Genomic DNA, 21,243 nt, shown 5'->3' with positions numbered 1-21,243 from the left:
ACTAGGAGCAGAGCTGGTTGTGCAGTACATAAGTAAATGTATGAAGTCACGTTCCACTACTTGCACTTTATTGCCCAATTTGTGTCTTCACTTTTTACTGGTTTGTGGTAAAATGACGACTGTCAGTATTTATATGATTTACTCTATACTGTCCACCAGATGGCGCTGTGGGCCTGAACCTCCCAATCACAGACCAGAACCGCTGCAACAAGGGGAGAAAAAAAACCCACAGAAGAAGTGGTTTCGCAAAATAAACGGTATTAGAACGTAGTTGTTTTTTCTCTTTTAATTCATTATTATTATTTTTTTAATTTATTTGTAATCCCTTAGAACAGTGATGAAACGTTTACTCTGAAACTGCACACTTCCGGTACAGTAGGTGGCGGTATGCACGTATTCAAGTTGGTTGCGATCCGCCAATCAAATTAGAGAAGAAGAAGAAGTGCTGCCTCAACTAGCTAGCACAGGCAGTTCGTAGTTCATGACGGGCTGCTGTCACCCAGAATAACGCAACACTTTACCTTCGTTCACTCTTCACCCTGGTTTTCTTATGACATCCTTCAAACCCGGCGACAGCATCGCATTATGTTTGAGGTACCTGCGTATTATTGTGCAGCTAACTGTCGTTTGCTGGGATTTTGGATGTAGCGTACTGTTATAGTTAACTGACGTTAGCTAGGTAGACGCGTCTCGTTAACCTGGTATACAGATGAATACTTAATAACTATTAACTTGTTATGTGACAGTGGATTAAACAAAAACACATTACTCAATCCCACATTTAACAACAGCTTCTAAATGTTGTCAGAAAAGCTTGAGTGCTGTGCTACGTTAGTTAGCTAGTGACGTTTGTTATTAAACTAACGTTTAGTAACATGTACAACTTAACGTTAATCATGTATGCGCTGCTCCCACAGCTTGTTACTTGTCCAAAGTGTTAAAGAAAATAATTAGTCAGATAGCTCACAGTGCGAGGAATAATTCTAGCTAGCATAACAAAACAGGGAAGTTTCATTATTGCAGTCATTCATGTAAGACTGGTGTCACCTGTGTGAACGAGCCATCATCCGTTAAAGGGCTGCAGAAACCTACTGTTTTAGCCTATGCTTGATCCACAGCACGTTTACTGGATGTAAGCAGGCCAAATGTTGGCTTTCTTCTCAGTAAAATGACACAAACTACAATAATTTAAGCATTTTAATAATTCACATTAAATAGAATGAGAAAAGGAACTGAACTACACCTCTAACTCTATAAATGTAGTGACACAGTAATACACTGTATATCAGTGCACGTTGGTAATATTGTGTTCTGTATACGAAGGTGCTGGATTGAGTTTGCATAGATATGTTATACAGCTATGTGGCGATATAAGGTAACTGCAATGATAACATAGAGCATTATTATAATAATAAATATGGAAGCTGATGATGCATGAATATTCTAACATTAAAATGATCGTGTAAAATTAGCATGTGCTACTGTAGATGATACCTCAGTATTATAAAATTGAACTATGTAACCTCCATAAAGGTAGGATTTATTGATTATAACTGGGTGTAATTAATAAACTGCATACTTAATAATATAATTATGTGTAACAGTTAATCACTGTGTTAAGAAGGCACTGCAATCCCACCATCGTCTGCAGGTAAGAGTCAGATATTAACCATAATATTCAGTTTTTATATTCAATATTAAACCGATTCAGTAAATTCAAATAGAGCTTTAAAGCAATAAAATGCGTCCATGTGTATGTGACACAAAAAAACATGCTTAAGCCCTGCACACTGTATACGTTGCACAGGTTATTGAAAAAATAAAACCTTGGACAGGATAACAAACAATAAAGCAGCAAACAACTCTGGCAATTACACAATCACTAATTGGTGATGTATCAATAAAAAAAAAAACTACTGACTAATAGGTACAACAATTTTAGAAATTGGTGCAGTATTGAGCGAGAGTGGTGCAGCCGGGAGCTGCGAAAAGGGGCTGCGATGTAATCATATCGGGAAATCTTGCACCGTCAATGTACGTCCACTAAAAGTGTTTGTTTTTGCCACTGACATGCTCAGATTGTTGGCATAAGTGTCTTGACGACACTGTGGAAAGGACCCTGCAGAGAAAACGTCCTTCACCTCTGGCTTTATCCGGTCTTTTTGTTAATACGATGTGAGCCTGTCAGTGACGTCTTAGTGGACGTAAACTTTGCCTTGAGCTGAGCTGTTACATTGCAGCCTGTTTAGTGGCTGCCAGCTGCAGCGTTCTCACTCAATACTGCACCAATTTAAACAAAATGTTGTCCCCATTAGTCACTTAGACACAAACACACGGCACAGTAGGGAACGATACAGAAGGTACCCTTTAATATCCATAGAATTTAATAGAAAATATAATGATGGGGACAAAACAAGTAATAATTCTTAAAATAAGTTTGAATAGTGCAGCGAATAACCACCCATTTGATTTGCTTTGGTTTTGACTTTTACAGCCTAATGCTAGAGTAAAAACATGCTGCTTTATATTTTGAATTGAATGCCCCCTCTTATATTATGGCTCCAAAGGTTGCTGAGCTTTCTTGCTGTTTGCCTTCCTGCGTTCATTACTGAGCATTAGTGTCTCTGTCTTTCCTTCTTAATAGGATCCTGAACTCCAAGATCCGTTGTCGCTGAGTCTTAATGAAAACTATGACGACCAGAATTCGCCACGTCGTGATTCACAGAAAGCACCAGCGAGCCCTGACTATAGTTGCGACACACCAGAGATTCGGGTAATCATCAAAGAGGAGGAGGAAGGCTGGACTGTGAGTGAAAATCGTGAGTGGACAATCTTAAATAACAGCATCACCTTGCTCGATGACGTACACAAAACAAAAAGACTCGATCATGTTTTTTCACACTTCTGTTTTTCACTTTGTCATGTTAAACACAGATGAGAGCATCAGCTCAGAGGGAGAAGAGGAGGATTCCTCCGTACACTCTCGACATCCCGACCTCAAAGCGTGCGGGAAGGAGAGCTGCATTTCCTACGGAGTGAAGGGACAGCAGAGGGCGTATTCAGCGGAGACATGTTCCCTCTACGGGCAGAGCTCCTCTGCCGGAGAGGGGCAGCAGACACACTCGCTCATGGACACGGATGAGAAACCTCAGATATCCTGCATACGGGGAAAAGCCAATGTGACTTTGCATCAGTGCAATAACACAGAGGAGAAACCCTTCTCCTGTCCAGCGCACGAGACGACCCTCAGCCGCAAAAGGAATGCGAAATCCAATCAGAGAGCACATGCAGGGAATGAGTGTCCTGCTCAAGACCAGAGCCTCGATGAACAACAATCCACATCGACGACTACAGACGCAGAAGAGACCAAAAGATCAGCGCCTTGCCAAACAGTATGCAAAAAATACTGTTTTCTTTAAGAAACTTTAGCAATAAGATATCTAGTTGTGGTTTCATATGGTCAGCATAAGGTCATAAGCATACGGTCCATTTAAGGACCGTAGATTGTGCGTATGACCATATCTCAGCGATGTTTGTCCAGCTGATAGAGTTCAGTGAATCCGATTTGTACGATCAACAAATCCAATGACAGTGAAAAAGTTCAAGAGGTTTAGGATAAGAATACGAAAAACAATTTAGTTTTAGTCGTTTTAGAGATTTGTATTATTCCAGTCAAATAGGATAAACGTCCAAGTCCGGTGTCACTACTTCTCTGTAGAAATGAATGCTGTTTTTTTCACACTGTATTCTGTATTCAGGATTCTCCTGAACGTACGACCCTGATGTCACACAAACTCAAGAGGGCATCCGCAAACTTAGAGGACCAAACGCTCCACTTGACTGTCAGACTGCAAGCAGGGGAGGAGGAGGAGGAGGAGGAGGAAGAGGAAGAAGAAGAAGAAGAAGAACAAGATGAAGAAATTGGTGGTTTAATCAACTCTGATGGAGAAGTGGTTGAATGGGACGCCAGTAAGTGATTCCTGACAGCGCAGCATGTTGTTTTAGAATATCAGTTGTCATGTCTGGTTTCTCTTCAACCTGAGGTAACATCTGGATTTTTCTTTTTTTTTTTTTACAGGAGGCGGTCCTGACCGAGGCTCTGGCTGCAGAGGAAGTCCTCAGCCCAGCAAGGTAATTTGACTTCAGACGCAATTTATACATCTTTTGATACAACGCCATAGATAAGGGCGGTCTGTTGATCCTTCTGATCGCATATACAGCATACGGTAGCATATCATTACACTGCATTTAATACAATTCAACAGCTCCACATGTAGAAGCTCCAGAATGACAAAACAAGTTTAGTTAATATGTGCCCTGCAAAAACCGCTTCCAGTTTGACTTAGTGGAAAGTAAGAAATGACATAAAAATGACTTTTAATGTGCAGCAGAATTACTATCCATCCCTGAAGTGCCCCAAATGTTTAATTTCTGACTGTCCATGCTGAGGGTGCCTGCCAAAAATGAGTGATTGGACAGTGTAACCTCTGCTTATGGTTTATTTTACCGTTAAAGTTCAACATCAAAGTATAATTGTGACCAAAACTTAGTTACCAGAGGAGAGAGAGTCTTGTGTATCTCACTGCAGGGAAGATAAATTGGTGGTTTTAACTACATAACAGCTACCAATAATAATAATAATAATAATAGTAATTAATAGACATCAAGATATTAGCCCCCACACACAGATACGAAAAACATCACAGAATAGTTTGGATTACGTTCTATAACCACTACTATGAAATGCATTTTTATCTCTGCCTTGTTTGCAGGCTTAAAGTGTGACTTTGGTGTTTTTCAACCCTATTTTACATATTTTTAGTGACAAATGGGGACAACAACTTTTAAAAACTGGTTCAGTGTTAAAGGAGAACGCTGCAGCCAGGAGCCGCTAGGCCAGGAGGATTTGCCCGATACGATTCCATTGCAGCCACTAAATGTGTCTGCCATCTGCAGCACTCAGGACCAATACTGAGGCAATTCCATGAGCCACTTAGAGACACGAAAACATGAGAAAATAGGTTGAAAAACACTGACGTTACCCTCTTAAGTACTGTTACCCGGGGAGGCCGTTTCTGATGGTTTTTGATGATTATGATCACAGGGTGTCGTCCAGTCTGAGTCTCAGCTGCAAGGCCAAAACCAGAGAGACAGCAGTAGTCCAACGCTCATCATGGAAGTTGTGTCTGTGGGGGAGGAAGAAGAAAGGGAAGAAGGGGAGGAGAAAGAGAGAGTAGTAAAGATGGCAGCGGTCTCGCCCGTATATCGTGGTAAACACAAGTCAAACGAAAACAATGACAAGTGTTCAGGTTGTAAGCGATGGTCATGACTCGGTTGTCTTTTTGCACACAAACGTTGCCAGGAAAGAGACTCAGAAGAAAGAAGAAGGTTCCGGATGTAACAGTGGTGTCATTAGACGCCTCGGACACGGAGAAAGAAGTTCCTCCCGGTGAGTGAGGCGTTGGAAAGACGACAAGATTTTCATCATAATACACATTCTCAATATTGATAGAATAGAATAGAATAGAATAGAAGTTTCAGCATCAATATAATAACTTTTTCTTTCCACGTGGCAACAATTTTCTACCGTTTCTCTTTGTCACAAAGTAAAAAGAAGGACCAGAAGAAAGATTACTAAAACTCCGGTGTTGTCTGGTGAGGACCTAGAGGCAGAGCCAGGAAGTGAGTGTTCTTGATGTGCTGTTGACGTGATCATGTTTGCATGTTAATTGTTTTGTTGTAATAAAGTCTTACCTCTTATCTTACCTGACAGTATCAAGGCGCACCCGAAGAAAGATCAATGTCCCTACCATCGTTGAATCAGAAGAGTTGCCCTCCAAACATGTCCGCCGGGTTGCTGGTAAGACAAGGAATGATCCGGTAGGGTATCGCTTTGATGTAGTTGACTCTGAATCCATTTCTGCGTGGTTCGTCGCATATTATTTAAAAACAGGTCTACATTAAGATGTGGATATTTGTGTGGGGGGTTTCATCAGTGGATCTGCTCAGTGGGAGGTGAGATAAATACGGTAGTTACAGGAAGTTCATTCGAGGACGAGGAAGCATTATTTCATCCATTTTCTGTCATAAAACACAGACTTGAAGTTTCAGCCTCTCCTTTGAGCTCTGATCTGCCGTCTTGTAAATAACATAAACATGCAAACGATGATTGATTGATAAGATTGATTTCCTAACAAATCACTGGTTCCTAAAAATGTTTTAATCTAATTTTGAACCAGTTCTCAATACTCAACCCATGTTAATGTATCAGTTTAACATCTGGTTTTTGTTTTAGATTAAAGACATATACTTCTTTTTTATTTTTTTTTATCTTTTCCCAGCAAAGCGACCTTACAGAAGAAGGAAAGATAACAAACTATCCGCTGAAGGAGACGGAAACAACACAAGTGTTTCTGCTGGTAAGAGCAAATAAAAGGTCCTGATAGAGCTTATAACCAGCGTGGTCGTGCAGCTGCAGCTAATCCTCAGCAATGATCATTGCTTTACCAAAGGTCAGAAGTCTGTGTTTGAATTGTCTCATACCATGTTACCCCATGGTTAGCTCAGCTTCACCAGTGGGATAGCTGGTAATGTAGAACATAGGTCAAGTATTTCTGCTGCAGTGATCTATGAACTATGAGGAACTATTATGTGAGTGTGCATAAGTCTAGATGTTGGACTTTTTCCGATGTTAACTGAAGCACTCGTCGGCGCAGAGAAGCCGCATTACAGAACAAGAGCACAAAGCGTCTTTGATGATGATCAGAAGCAGCAGTTACTGTCCAACCTGTTTGACTTATCAGTAGGCATGACGGGCAAGAAGTGTAGCAGCCATCATGTTTTTGGGACTGCAGCAAAAACATGTCCCCACCTGCAGGACTAAACTGCTGCTGCTATTGTTTCCCCTTCCTTTACGTGTGTTGAGCACCTAAAAATAGAAATAATACTTGAATAGCAGAGCAAGTTGACAAGAGCTATTGCAACAAACAAACAAACTAAGCTTATAAGCTAACTTTCTAATCATTTAGATTTTCAGCCCAGCCATCCTGTCATTTCACCTCCTTTCTCCCCGCATAGGAAAGAAGCGCCCCGGCAGAAAGATGGTTCGTGTTCCAATAGAAATACCTCCGGAGCTCCTGAAGCAGCCCAAAGAGAAGATGGAGTACCACTGCTCCGTGTGCGGCAAAGAGTTCCCTCATGCCTACAAGCTGGAGAGGCACGGGCTGATCCACACGGGAGAGAAACCTTACTGCTGCTCCATCTGTGGCCGGGGCTTCAACCAGAAGGGGAATCTCAAAACGCACTACAAAGTCCACTTAGGTGAGAGCTGTTACTGTACAGCTGAATCATCCGAATGGTTCACAACTATCTCCTAAAACAGCCGTTGTCTATATGTGTGTGTGTGTGTGTGTGTGTGTGTGTGTGTGTGTGTGTGTGTGTGTGTGTGTGTGTGTGTGTGTGCGCAGGGTTTCCACACATTATGACTTTTCAAGGACCCATAATACAATTAATTAGGATCATTCACAACTTATAACACTAACAGAACTGTGTAGTAAACTTTACTCATAATTAAATGGCAACCTTTTCTAATAGTTGGTTATTTTAATATCTAATCAAATACATCATATTACAGGCACAGTCAATACGTTGTCTTTCATTAACAAAAATACCTTTACAAGCACTTATATCAGACTGTACTATCAGTGTATTCTTAATGCATTTTATTATAAAGTCTGGATGCAAGTCTGAAAAACAATGTGTCAGCATAAGTATGTAGGCAGACTTCCAGTACAACCGCTCAACATGCGTTTGATTAACAAACCCAGTAAGCCTTTCAGTACAGTCTGTCAGTGGCCTATTTTCAGTGCATGTATTCTGCTGTCCAACACCAATTGAGCTCTTAGATACTGTTGAAAGACATTTACTATGATCTGACTAAATAAACAAATATAGGACTCATTTAACATGTGGGTTACAAATATGATAAAGGGATACATGTTTGTACACCTGGCGCGCTGAGCACACCGCTGTCTGAGGCGTTCCTCTGACACGGAGCAGTTAGGCTTTCAGAGTCGACAGAATGGTTCATTTGTCTTAAACCAAAAAAACGTACCTTCAACTTCAAACTATCCCGTTCTACTTTAAGAGCAGTTAAAATGAAACCATACAGAAAATGGCTGTTTCCACCCGGACACCAATACAGATACATCAGAGAGCTGCCCGGGACACAGACAAATATTGTCTGAATATTAGTTTATGTCTATTTTCATTCTTCAGAATTCTCCAGAATGCAGGAAACAAAGTCTCTGAAACAGATATTGGTTTTGAAACCCTCTCTATTTTTGAGGTCTGAGGGTTGGCAAGTATCATTACTGTAACAATTAGTTCATTACACACAACTTAATTCCATGACTTTTCAAAAAATGTTAACATTTTTACTTTTAGTTAGAAAGTAAAATTCCATAACTTTGAGTTTGGTATAGATTTAGACAAAACACATCATTTAAAAACAATAATCACTATGGCTGCCACATAAACTTTAATGATTTATGAGAGGCCTTAAGTCAGACCTCATGTTAATTGACCTTTTTCCTAATGCATCATTGTACACAGGGCAAACAGCCTGGTGGTGAGGAAAAGGAGGGCAGAGAAATGTGTCTATTATTTGAAGAATTGGCCCCAAACTGGCCACTCGGAGTCAATTTGGAAAAACTAAATTGGTTTCAGTACAGTAATAAATACCTGGCTCAATGAGTAAAACATGATTTGTCTCTCATTTCTGTGTCCGTTAAGGTCGAAAGGGCGCTGTGGATTTTGACGATGAGGTGAATCCCATAGCGTCAGAACTCTCCGAATACTTGAAGTCTCTGCCGGGGGAGTCCAGGATCAAATCCTCCCTCCGTTGCCTGGAATGCGGACAAGAATGTGAGAATCATTCAGCTTTGCAGGCACACCACGTTACTACGCACACAGAGACGGCTGAGGAATCAGACGCGGTCGAGCACAGCGCAGCGCAGCTTCTCTTCTGCCGCCGCTGTGGCGTTCAGTTCAATGACAAAGCGAAGCTGGAGGAACACATGAAAACCCACATCAAGGCGAAGCCCTACTCGTGTCCCGACTGCGGCAAGAGGTTCATCAACGAAAGCTACATACAAATCCACCAGCGTATCCACACCGGGGAGAAACCGTTCCTCTGCTCGCAGTGCGGCAGAGGTTTCCACACGGCCTCCTCGCTCAAGCTGCACGAGATGCAGCACTCCGGGGAGAGGCCGTTCGCATGTTCCATCTGCGGCAAGACGTTTCGGATAAACTCGTACCTAACGGCACATTACCAGACCCACATCAAAGACAGGCCTTTCATCTGCAGCGTCTGCGGGAAAGGCTACTCCAGAGCCGAGGAACTGAAGGTGCACCACAGGCTTCACACCGGAGAGAGACCCTACGAGTGTGGGGAGTGTGGGAAGAGCTTCATTTACCGCCAGGGTCTGCGGCAGCACCAGCGCACACACGCTGGGAAACGCATCGGACCAACCCGACAGCTCGGTCGACCGAAGCAACACGCCAGGCTGGACATCTGACAGTTGATCGAATGATGACTTTTGTTGTTGTTGTTGTTAACTGTGTTTGACGATATTGCAGTGAAACGCGCTTCTCTCCTGCTCTTCTTCCTTCCATTCCTTCCGCCTACAGCTGAGACTATTAATGTGTCTGAAAATATGCGCTACAGAGTCGGCGTGGGTTGCCAAGAATATTTTGGGAGCTTACTGTGTTGTCTTTCTTGTATCCATGTTTTGGTTTACTCTCCTCTCTCGTAGCCCATCTGTACAATTTGAGTGCCTTTGTATCATGCATGCCAAATACTAATACTTCATGTAAAAGAAAATTATGCACAATATCCTTGTTATTTTAAAATCCATGTCGATGGAATACAGACGTTTTTCAGAAACACGTCTGGTTTCTTTTTCTACATCTGAAATAATGAAGCCTTACATTAAGTAAGACAGATTCTCCACGAACGGCTTATTACCCGTCTTTTGATAGTTAATATTATCGTAGCGCAACAAACTGAACGAAAACGCAACCAATCATATACGGATGTCTAAGTAACTGGTTCCTGATGTGATGATCCATCCAAAACGTCTGAGGACAAATGAATTTAGAGAAAACAGCCGTGACAGATATGTACTGTAGAATTACACACATTTTTCTGAAATGTTATGTTTAAATATTCAAACTACGCTTTATCTAATTCTAACTTTGGGTCTACAGACACAAATCGACAACGAAGAAAGAAGACGAGCCAAATAGCACAAAACCTTCAAATTGACCAGTGCATGAGAACCTTTTCGCCCGCAGTGTCTCCCCTTAAATGATGAGACGGAATATCATTTTGATAACTAAAGGTCTCATTGTTTATGTTCGTGGTCATTCCTAATGTGCACCAAACTGATGATCATCGAACTCTCACAGCGGAGCTCTACAGAGACACCAGAGGACCCGCGCTGGAGCCAACTATTTTGTTAACAGTACCATTATGATAATTACGAATGGGCCTCTGATTTAAAAGGTCAGTTCACCAAAAATACTGAATCTACTGAATAAGAGTCATTTGTTTATACAGGAAGTAGGCCCCATCATCACCGTGGCATCCAAGAGAACCCTGCTGCAGAGAACCACAGCCAGGTCAGAGAAATGACATCCTGTTGATGTTCTAATGAACTCTCTGCCTGTTTGCATCACAGTCACCGTCGGTCATTATACAGCATTCCATAACTTTTCAAATCAATTTATTATAGATTGAACAGAACATATATATTAAAAAGCAAAGGGGGTAGAGCGTAACATCAGGGGTCCCTCCTCATTTGTAGGTGGGCACCATGTATTTAATTTGTAGGAAGGCACCCATTCCTCCGTGGCACTCGAGCAGCTCCAGAGTTTCACGGATCAGTTCACCGATGCACTCTCCCCTCTGGCCGAACACGACATCTTCACTGCCTGGGGACGAGGAAAACAAAGATATTTAGGCTCAGTCGGGGTCATCAACGCTCACGGAGCACCACCTGTGGCCATCCTTCCATCTGACTTCAAATCCACCGGACGGACTGAAGTTCATTTTCTTTTAACGCAGCAGTGTTTTTAAACTGTTCAGTTCAACTTACTGTGCTTTTCGTGGTACATTCTGAAAATGGGGAGGATTTGTCTGAAGTACGGCACCAGAGCCTCTCCCACTTTTTCACCGGACAGCACCAGCTGCTTCAGGATTCTGAGTGTGCTGCACATCACCGTATGGTTCCTCGTGTTCAGGGCCTCTGAAGAGCAGGACAGAGGGCAGAGGTCAGTCAGAAAAAAAGGGGGGCTACAAGGTAAAACTGTCCGTCCATTTTTAGATTTAGATTTGCAGGTTGTTTGTTCAGGCAGGTGGAGGTACAATAAATGTAGAGTGGTTCTGACAACTGCAATGATATGGTACATAAGACGAAATACACGTAACGCACACACACACTACCTTCCCCTTGGAAGCATTTCCTTTATAGCTTGGCTTTGATTTAGACTGGCTTGTCTGCAATCAGTGATTTCAAATGCACTGGGGAGGCAGGAGTAAGTGAGAGCCAATCACAGGGCTATTTGGCCTACAGCTAAACGGCTCCAGCTGGCTACACTATGAGCAACTGTGAATGTCCTCGAGACTCGGGGTTCATCTGAGATCAGCAAAGAAAAATGTAAATGTGATGATGCTGTCATCAAAACAGTAAGCTGTCAGCCGCTCATAGAATAATAATAATGTTTAATTATAGAAAGGTTTGTAAAACTGATGTAAATGAAGAAGACAGTAGGAACATTTTGCTGCCGAAGTTAATTGAATAGTTGCTGTATATTAGTGATTGGAAATGGCTGTGGGAATGGTCCTGTATTATGTGTTATGTTTTTAAGGACTGAAAAATAATATCTTTGGTTTTTCTCTCCTCCTCACTTTATAGCTATGATCTTAGCATTTGTTGGAGCTTTATGGAGATATGTTATCAATACTCGTAACAGTATTTAGGCTGACACAATACCAGCATTTGTAAGGCATTTCTTCAGTCTTGAGATAACCACATTTTTCCCCTCAGCGGCAGAGGAACACAGTGAAGGTGAAATGGTATCAACACACGCAGGGTCACTTGAGAAGGGAGCTGTGCTGTGTGTGATGTGTAAACCGTGAGAGTAGACACCCGGGGCACAGACTTACTCCTGATGGGGATGATGAGCTGGGGAATGACGGACAGGATCTTAGGGCCCCCTTTCTCCAGCATCTCATGGATTCCCTGAGTGGCGAAGAAGTTGAACGGATGACCTGTCTCAGTCAAGCCATCAAAGAACAGAGGCAGGTAGTAGTTGTAGTCCAGCTTGTCGAACGCCACCTGAGGAACAGAAATGACATAAAACACGTATCTCCTCGACTCAAACCGACACGGTTTCATAAAAAACATTCCATTGACACTTGTTCTCAGTCAAAGTGTAAACCCAAAGAAGCAATAAACGCTTCTTTTTTGGCGGACTTTCAAAATGACTCTCATGTGTGTAATGGGGGGAAATCAATAAGCATAACAGCTGCGCTGGAGATGACGACCATGGCAACAATTTCATACACCACATCCCATTTGCTGAGTGCTTTTTCATGTGCGGAGCACAAAATGAATCCATATTTTTCTGCAAACGCAAAGATTCATTTGAACATTTTACGTAGATAATTCATACAAAGACAGACAGCTAAGAATGCTCACTCACCTCCCCACCTCCCCTTCTCTCTTTGAAGTAGGAAAAAGGGGAGAAGGATATAAGTAGTTTGATTCATTTATCGTTGCTTACTACGAATAAATGTCATTAACAATCGTTGCTGTACGACGGTTGGGAAGTTATGAAATGGCAGGCAGCACGGTGGTGGCAGAAATATTGAAACACACACACACATGCAGTACAGTACACAGAAATACACACACAATTAGTCCCTGTGTTGTGCTGCGACTGCCTTGACTTTCTATAGAGTTTGTGATTGATGGATTCTGTGATTGGTGCTGTGAGACAGGTGGAGCCTACACGTGAGCAAATCTACACTGCCTCCTGGAGGATAACAGCCCACATTGGACCTGTGAATATGTGAGAAACTCATCGTCGCCCTCAGATTCTACCAACATTACTATTATGACATGCAACGTTTCCTGATGGCAAATTTAGCACCCTGGCTTTTTTGTTAATGCTGTGAGAAAACCACATACATCTGTACCAGAGGGCAGCGATCCTACCTTCCAAAATATCCGCTTGCCTCTGCTGTTGTAGTCCATTTGGATTGGGAGGTCCCCGCGGTCACACATCTTGCGAAAAGTGGAACATTTTGGAAGGCGCGGTTCAAAAGCCTTTGTAGACGGGGGACCCCCCCCCTGCTCAGACACAAAGGAGAAAATGGGAATGAGGAGACGGGGAGCAAAAGGTTAAAATAAACAGAATGAGACACACGCAGCAAGTGAGAGTGTTGTTTTATGAAATCAGAATTGTTGTTTTCTGTAACAAGAATAGAATCACTCCCACTGCCTCTTCTTAAAAAGTCATTCAGGGAGACACATGTGCCTGCTCCTCTGCTCCTCTAAGGAAGGCAAAACACAGATAGTGAGTGCCTGTATGTATAATGTGTATAATAATCTATTTTCTGGCTGCACAAATTCTAGTTTTACTGACCAACTAATTACAGAAAGCACCACTCAGCCTCTCTCTGCCCCTCCAACACTAATATGTTTCAAACACTCAAAAGCACTGCTAGCTAGCTAGTAAGAGTGTCGAGCCAAAACTCGGCGGCAACATGGCTGCAGTTATAGATACTAAATATGTGAACCTGTGTTTATAACTTCATAACTTCACTGATGACACTTGCCATGCAGTAAATAGTTTATATAATCAGCTGTCGGTCGATTGTTTCAGAATAAAACTGTCCAATTTATAGCAAACATACATTGCTCGAGCTAAGTTTAAGGTACAGATGTCTACACTCACCTTCGTAGCGGGCTTCAGGGTGAAGTCTTGTGTTTTTTGATCCTCCTTCCTCTGCATATCCACAGGTACTCTGTTGTAAGTTCAATGATGAGGCAAATCACAGCTGAAACTCAAGAACAATATTACAAACTAACTAATTGATAGTTTTCAAAACGTAACGCTTCGTAGTGGTTGCTGGGAAACTTCAGAAAAGCTTTGGTTTGATTTCTGCGTTTCCTTGTTACCATAACCGACACGTCAAAGTCAAGGCCAGGACAGAACCCAACCCCAGACATCTGGCTCTGTTATATGCATAAAAGAATGTAGCCTATTTCTTTTTGCACTTTGTCCAATATCCCTTCTATCCTGTTTATTAAATGTTGACCCTATTTGGCCCTCAAAGTAGTCCCAATATTTAATTTTGGCCCCCTCTGTGATTGAGTTTGACACCCCTGCTTTAAGGTCTATGAAAGACACATCAAGTATTTTATCGACCCACTGTGAATAGCATAACTACTTTAACACTAGAGTGAGTATGAGAGCATTACATTCAAAATATGTCTTATTCAGCCAATTCCCTGATTAGATCATTCACTCTCCCTCTCCCTTCTATGTTATCCTTAGCTGCTCCGTACCTGGTGACATATGGGCGTTTGTGTGTGTTTGTAGGATCTGTGCGGCCACTTCCTGTGTGCATCTGCAGGAGTGAAGCACTGTGAAACCCACTTCCTGTCTCCTTTGGCCAGCCGGCTACCATATACCCTTATTAGGAACACAAAGAGCCAATGAGAATTCCTACCATAAGTGTATGTGTCTTTGTCCGGTGCCCTTATTGAGTTAAAACAGCAACCCTACCCACCCACTTAAGTCTCCGGTCAATACGATGAGCTTTGCATGGCAACGTCCAAGTGTGTTATCTTAATAATGAATATAAATGAGTACTTCAGGTTAGAGACGTGCAAGCCTTATCCACATATTGGTGTGTGCATGAGCAGGTGTGTACATATCAAAGTCACATTCCTCAGTAACAGTTTCATAATAGGCCTCACGGTTTTCATTTCAAAACCACATGTAGGTATCTTCCGGAATTTACACACCTGTCTATTACTCATCTCATTGAGGCAAGCAAGGTTGATATCTACCCCCCCACACATCACACACACACACACACACACACACACACACACTCACTGAAACTGTACAAGTGACGAGAGATAAGTGATCTACAGCCTCCTGAGTGTTTGTTGTACATACCGAAACTTGACCACATGTATCACTATCACTTTACTCTGCATGAGTGTGTGTGTGTGTGTGTGTGTGTGTGTGCGTGTGATAAATACACTTTTGTGTGTTTGCAGAAGCTGCATCAACTGATTTTGGCCACTTAGGGGCTGAACTGTAAGCACATGTATTGACATATCACTATTAATATACCATTTACAGTAAAGACTGTAGAAGGAAATATAGTCTTTAACTGAAAGATTTGATGTTCCCTTCATACTTTTATAATGAATGGTTTACATGCCAGATTTAATAAATCCGATTATAATGGTTGCTTAAAATTGATAGATTTAGTAGTGGATTATAATTAAACACCGTAAAAGTACATAAGAGATTACAATGAAATAAATTATATTATTCGGGCTTTTATTGTAGTTTCAAAAGCCAACCGGAAGTTCCGACACTAACGTCAGTGGCTAGCAGCTAAAGCTAAAATGGTTATCATCACATTCAAACGATTATTTAACTTAACACATCAGTAAGCAGGCATCAAGTTATAGTTAGCGAGCGGTTGCAATATTTGTAGAAGATGTAACGTGTTATTTCCACGTTGGTCTCAATGGTGAATCTGTCGGGACTGTTTGTTATTGTTGACTTGCGGTTGTTAACCGTTAGCTAAATGCTAGTGTCGGCAATGCTAGTGAACGTCAGTGGCTAGCTGGCTAATAGTTTCCTCAAAGGCTGAGGTGGTCGTTAACTGAGACATCACACTCAGAGGTGCAACTTTGGTTAACAAAACAGTTAAACTACATAGCTAGACACTTAGTAATACTCTGAAACCTCTCGGGACTTCCTCTGGATCTGCACCGCTTCTTCCACACGTCACTACATCCGAGAAGATGCACCTGAGCGACACGGGTCCAGAGGTGAACCCCCACGAAGAACACAGGACTCCTGAGACACAGGACCAGGATCACAGAGCCGCATCCACAGGTGAGTGTCTTTTTTTTTTTTTTTTTGTGGGAACACGTGCAAACCTTAGATGTTGTAATCAATATGAGGACTTATGTTACTCAAGTTCTCAAGAGCCTTAAAATACAATCTTTATTTAGTTTCAAAGGAATCTACAGTTCATCAGGTAACTCACAGGCATTGAGCCTGAAACAAAACATGTCAGCATCGTTTCTGACTTTTATGTCTTGAAAGATTTAAGATAAAAGCTGATGCAGTACTATAGACATGGAGACATAATAATAAATAGCGAATAATATGGAATGAACTCACAGTATATGATTATATTGCAGTAAAGATAACATTTGTGTGGTAGTTTTATTAGAAAAAGGGGTCATAAAAAACAAAGGTGTTGCTTAAAGCTGCATTAATCAATATTTTTTAATCGGTCAAGTGTTGCCTGTCTGCTACAGGTCGTAAAAATCATGTTTTCTTTTTTTTTTGGCTCACTGATTAATGAGTTAAGCTTTATGTTTCTACTGAAATATAGCAGAAAAAGCAAACGTTTAGCCGAGATACAGTATCATGGACAGCGTTTATTGCAGCGTGCGGGTGCAGAGCTGTCCAGAGTACTGAACTGGAGCAGAGGAGAACGACACACAGACGGAACACTCCCACTTAGTTTGGTTTCTTAACCTGCTTGCTAATTGTAGCAATCCATAGACAGAAGGGAAGCTAACAGGGAACAGCCAAAGAAAGAGAGAGCGAGACTGTCTGCAGTGACAGGAATGCTAATGTTGCTCCTTTGTTTCTGCTGCCCCAATGTGACAAATCAGACCTGCTACTATTTGAGAAGCTTTATAATTGTTCCTTAGTTAATAAATACTACGGTTCACTACCTTGTGTGTGTTTTTTTTCTCTCTTTTTAGAAGAAACTTTAAGACGGCCAGAACCGAAACACAGCAGCTCCCATGAACAGCCTCAGAAGAAGCCGTCGAAACAATGCCAGGGGCCTCGCAGACTCAAGAAGAACTACGACTGTCTGACCTGCGGGAGAGTTTTCTCTAACAACACCGCTCTGCAGCGACACCTTGTGATCCACTCGGGGAAAAGGCCGTTTAAGTGCTTCATATGTGGGAGAGGATTCACGCAGCGTGGAAACCTCAAAACGCACATGAAAGTTCACAAAGGTCAGAGGCAACAACAAGCTCCTTTGTCTTTACTTCAACGTTGTGTTTATGCCTCCGCGCCGCATTACGTTTTTTAGGTTGTCCGTACGACCATTCTAGTGAACGTGATGTCTCGTGAACGCCTGGAGATGAACTTATTTGCTTTTGTTGGTCAAAGGTCTCCTCACAAAACGCGTTATTGGCCATAACTCAAGAATTCACACGCTAATTATGACAATTTCACTCAAATGTCTGATAGCATAACATGATGAAGTGACATTTTGATGTCAACTGTAACTCGACTGGGTGGCGGAGGCATACAGCCACGTGGCGGTGACTCCAGCTGTAAAATGAGATACTTCTGAAGAGCTCTGGTCATGTGTTTTCATTGAAATCTTAAAGGCGCTAAATTCGGTTATTCAGAGCGCAGTGCATAGCAGCGGCCATGAGCTAGCTAGTGGGGCACGCTAACATGCACGCTAACAGGCACTAAAAGCCCCGGCTATGTAAACAAAGCACAAAGAAGCTCGGATTACACCACACGCAGAGGGAGGGCGACTTCATTCTCTGCTCAGGTAGACATCACTCCACCATATCTCGACATTAATAGTAGTTGTTTGCTGCTATTTCAATACTCTGATTGTTGTGTAGAAAACCTTTTAATTTACTAATCTTAACTAGTTAAATTGTTATTTTTTGAATTAAATGACGGATAAGTCATGTAGTTCTGATCCTGTGCCTCCAGGTCTTCTTATGCTGCAAAGTGTTTTACATTTGTGAGTAAAAACAATAAGTGGTTATTATTGTGGAACTAGTGTAGGCTTTGTCCTGAAGGCCTGCTCACACCAAAAAAGTGGCAAAGCAAAATGAATCCCCATGTGTTTGAGAAATATTTATTAATAATAATAATGAATATATATACCATTTATTCCTTTCTCATAACTATCTGCCAGTTGTTTAATGAAAGTGATGGTGCAACACGGCCTAAAGGCAAACGAATATACGTGCTTTGACTCAAGCAAATCCATGACCTAACTTTATAAATGCAAACTATAAGTGACTATAATTGTCTTTGTTTGTCTCACAGGAGAGTTACCAAATTGGACATTAGTTCAAGAGAAGAGTCCGCCTAAAGAGTCTCCTGCAACGGTTCATGTGTGTGGAGAGTGTGGCATGGACTTCCCTCAGAAACAACAGCTGGAGAAACACCACCAGAGTCACAAAAAGCCTCACGCGTGTCCCGACTGTGGCAAGACCTTCAAAAACGAATATTATTTTAAAATACATAAGCGCATTCACTCTGGAGAGTCACCTTTCCTCTGTTCGGAGTGCGGGAAGAGTTGTGTCACGGCAGACTCGCTTAAAAAACACGAGTTGACGCACACTGGAGAAAAGAACTTCCGCTGCGATCAGTGCGGGAGTGCGTTTTCACAATCCTCCCACCTCAACGTGCACCTCAAGACTCACACCGGAGAGCGGCCTCACCTCTGCTCAATCTGCGGTAAGAGCTACTCCAAAGCATCCGTTCTGAAAGTTCACCTGCGAGTTCACACCGGAGAGAAACCGTATACTTGTGAGAAGTGTGGCAAGTGCTTCTATTACTCTCAAGGTTATCGAAAGCATCTGAAGATTCACGACAAGAAGCCAAAACCTCGAACAAAACCGCTGGGGAGACCAAAACAGAATAGTCATTAATGTAACCCGGGAATTCACAATAGTCTGAGAGGATATAAACTAAGGAAATACGTTTCAGTTTGCCCATATTTTTGTATACAAATTATGATTCTCAATCGTTTTGTCTCTATTCAAAGGCTGAACATGTGAAATATCACATTGAACATGAACCGAGTGTTTATCCAACATGTTGATAGGCTTGATGACATCAGAGCGCCCTTGTTTCTTCATAGAAGACATTTTGCATCCTCACTGCAGGAAAAGCACAGGAGGATGCCATAACATTAATTATGACACAATGCATCAGTCAATATAATATAATAATGTTATTCCTCAGCCATGTTGTCCAGTTCTTCCAGGGAATCCGGAGACATCCCCTAGTCTGACAAGTCCAATATGCTTGGAAAACCTTCAACAGGGGCAGAGATGGGCAAAAATACATCAAAATGTATTTTGATACAAAATACAAAATACCCCCAAATAAATGTATTACAACAAAATACAAAATACAAAATACTGGTGCCAGAAAATGTAACAAAATACATGTATTTTGTATTTAAAATATAGGAAATACTTTTTTCTGGATTTTCTGTTTTCTCACAATGTGGTCTAGCAGAGCATTCAGGTTTATATAATGTACACAAAGCTCTGGTGAACCCCACAAACAGGAAGAACAGTCACAATGTCAACTAAGCAAAGCTATTAAAAGACAACAACTTGATTATGTATATATATTTTTTTTTATTAATGGGACTTAACAGCCCATAAACTTTGGCTTTGTATCAACAAGAAAATATTCATCACATATGACATACAAGCTCCCAATCTCCCTCTTCCTATAGCTAGCTACTCGACTGATAAGTTAACTTGCTAAACACTGGCTATGCACTAGCCTAGACAGCATGCTAGCGTCATTAGCATGTTGGCATCGATGGCTAGCTTGATATTATAACCATCACCATGTATATACAATAGGCTATGTAGCCAGACCCAGACATGAATTATACATCAAGCTAGTTGACATCTGTCACACTCAGATACAATATTTACCTCGGCAGACAATCCGTTGAACTGAAGACTGAACTCGTGAACTGTTTTTTGATTCGTGGAGAAAGTATTTTGAGTATTTTAAATACAAAATTACTCCACTCTGAAGTATTTTGTTACAAATTACGTTCGACTTTTAATCGGCTCTATCAAATACAAATTACAAAATACTCAAAAGTAATTGAAATACGTATTTCAAAGACAAGTAATAGAAATACTGCCCATCTCTGCCTACATCACAGTAGACGTTATTAGATTATTAGAACATCTGATAATGTATACCATCACAGTAGAAGTTATTAGATGTTGCCTACAGGAGGCAACATAGGATCATCAAAAAAATAAAAAGTTTGGAACTTTTCTGCTGGTTTTGACTTCTTTGACCCAAAGGGTCATTTGACCTTTTCCCACCAAAGGATTGGCTTTTACAACATGTACACACACCAAAAATAATAACAACAACATAGAAACACACACTGACTACTCTCTCCTTCTTGATAATCTTAAAATAGCGGTGCAAGAAGTATCCTTGAATTATGTAAAAAGTAGATCTAAAACAATACTCACAATAACCATAAATAAAAGTATTGAATTCAAAATGTTACTTAAGTAAAAGTATATGAATATTATCAACAAAATGTACTCAAGATACAGAATAGCTCCTTTCAAAGTGTTACATTAATATAGATTATTATATTCTCTTAATCGCTAACAAATATCAGAGAGCATTTAAATGTTGCAGTTCCTCAAATCAGAAAGTACAGAAGTATAAAGTATTAGATACTCAAGTGAAGAACAGGTATGTCATCATTGTACTTAAGTACAGTGCTTGAGCAAATATTCTTTGTTACTTTCCACTGCTGACACTGGATAATAATATCAAACTGTAGGTATATATGTACTGTATATAGAATGTACTTTTGATAAATACACTTTGCTGGTACTTTTATGATGTGATATTTACATGCCAGATTTAATCAACTCGATTGTAATAGTGGTTTAAAATATATTGATTTACTAATAGATTATGATTAAAGAATATAAAAGTCTGTAAGAGACGACAATAACATAAGTTATGTTATTCGGGCTTTTATTGTGGTGATAAAATCCAACCGGAAGTTCCCTCACTACTGTAAGTGGCTAGCAGCTGAAGCTAGAAAGGTTATCATCAGAGCCA

The 21,243-nt window shown here is 41.1% G+C and overlaps 2 protein-coding genes across 2 annotated transcripts; one reads left to right on the top strand and one right to left on the bottom strand.

Annotated features, from left to right (window-relative positions):
• The first annotated feature begins 472 nt into the window (after positions 1-472).
• LOC306696178 (uncharacterized protein) lies at positions 473-9,929 on the top strand. The gene is made up of 12 exons (XM_079159727.1): positions 473-594; positions 2,645-2,819; positions 2,935-3,392; positions 3,759-3,969; positions 4,079-4,131; positions 5,105-5,270; positions 5,363-5,449; positions 5,608-5,682; positions 5,774-5,860; positions 6,342-6,419; positions 7,078-7,320; positions 8,794-9,929. Exons 1-12 carry the CDS (start codon positions 586-588, stop codon positions 9,576-9,578), a joined length of 2,427 nt encoding a protein of 808 aa, XP_079015853.1. The 5' UTR covers positions 473-585; the 3' UTR covers positions 9,579-9,929.
• Positions 9,930-10,858: 929 nt separating this feature from the next.
• Positions 10,859-13,352, bottom strand: LOC306696328 (parkin coregulated gene protein-like; the record flags this gene model as incomplete). Its single annotated transcript, XM_079159913.1, has 4 exons — positions 10,859-10,995; positions 11,160-11,309; positions 12,230-12,401; positions 13,284-13,352. 4 exons carry the CDS (start codon positions 13,350-13,352, stop codon positions 10,859-10,861), a joined length of 528 nt encoding a protein of 175 aa, XP_079016039.1.
• Positions 13,353-21,243: the final 7,891 nt, after the last annotated feature.

The sequence above is a fragment of the Pholis gunnellus genome (genome assembly GCF_910591455.1).
Source record: "Pholis gunnellus genome assembly, chromosome: 5".
NCBI lineage: Eukaryota > Metazoa > Chordata > Actinopteri > Perciformes > Pholidae > Pholis > Pholis gunnellus.
The sequence above is the reverse complement of the archived record's forward strand: the minus strand, read 5'-3'. Positions and strand labels throughout refer to the sequence as shown.

Bases quoted from the DNA above. Each gene is read 5' to 3' on its own strand.
- LOC306696178 (XM_079159727.1), top strand. The intron at 5,861-6,341 runs GTAAGACAAGGA...ATCTTTTCCCAG, and splicing joins ACATGTCCGCCGGGTTGCTG to CAAAGCGACCTTACAGAAGA. The intron at 6,420-7,077 runs GTAAGAGCAAAT...CTCCCCGCATAG, and splicing joins CAACACAAGTGTTTCTGCTG to GAAAGAAGCGCCCCGGCAGA.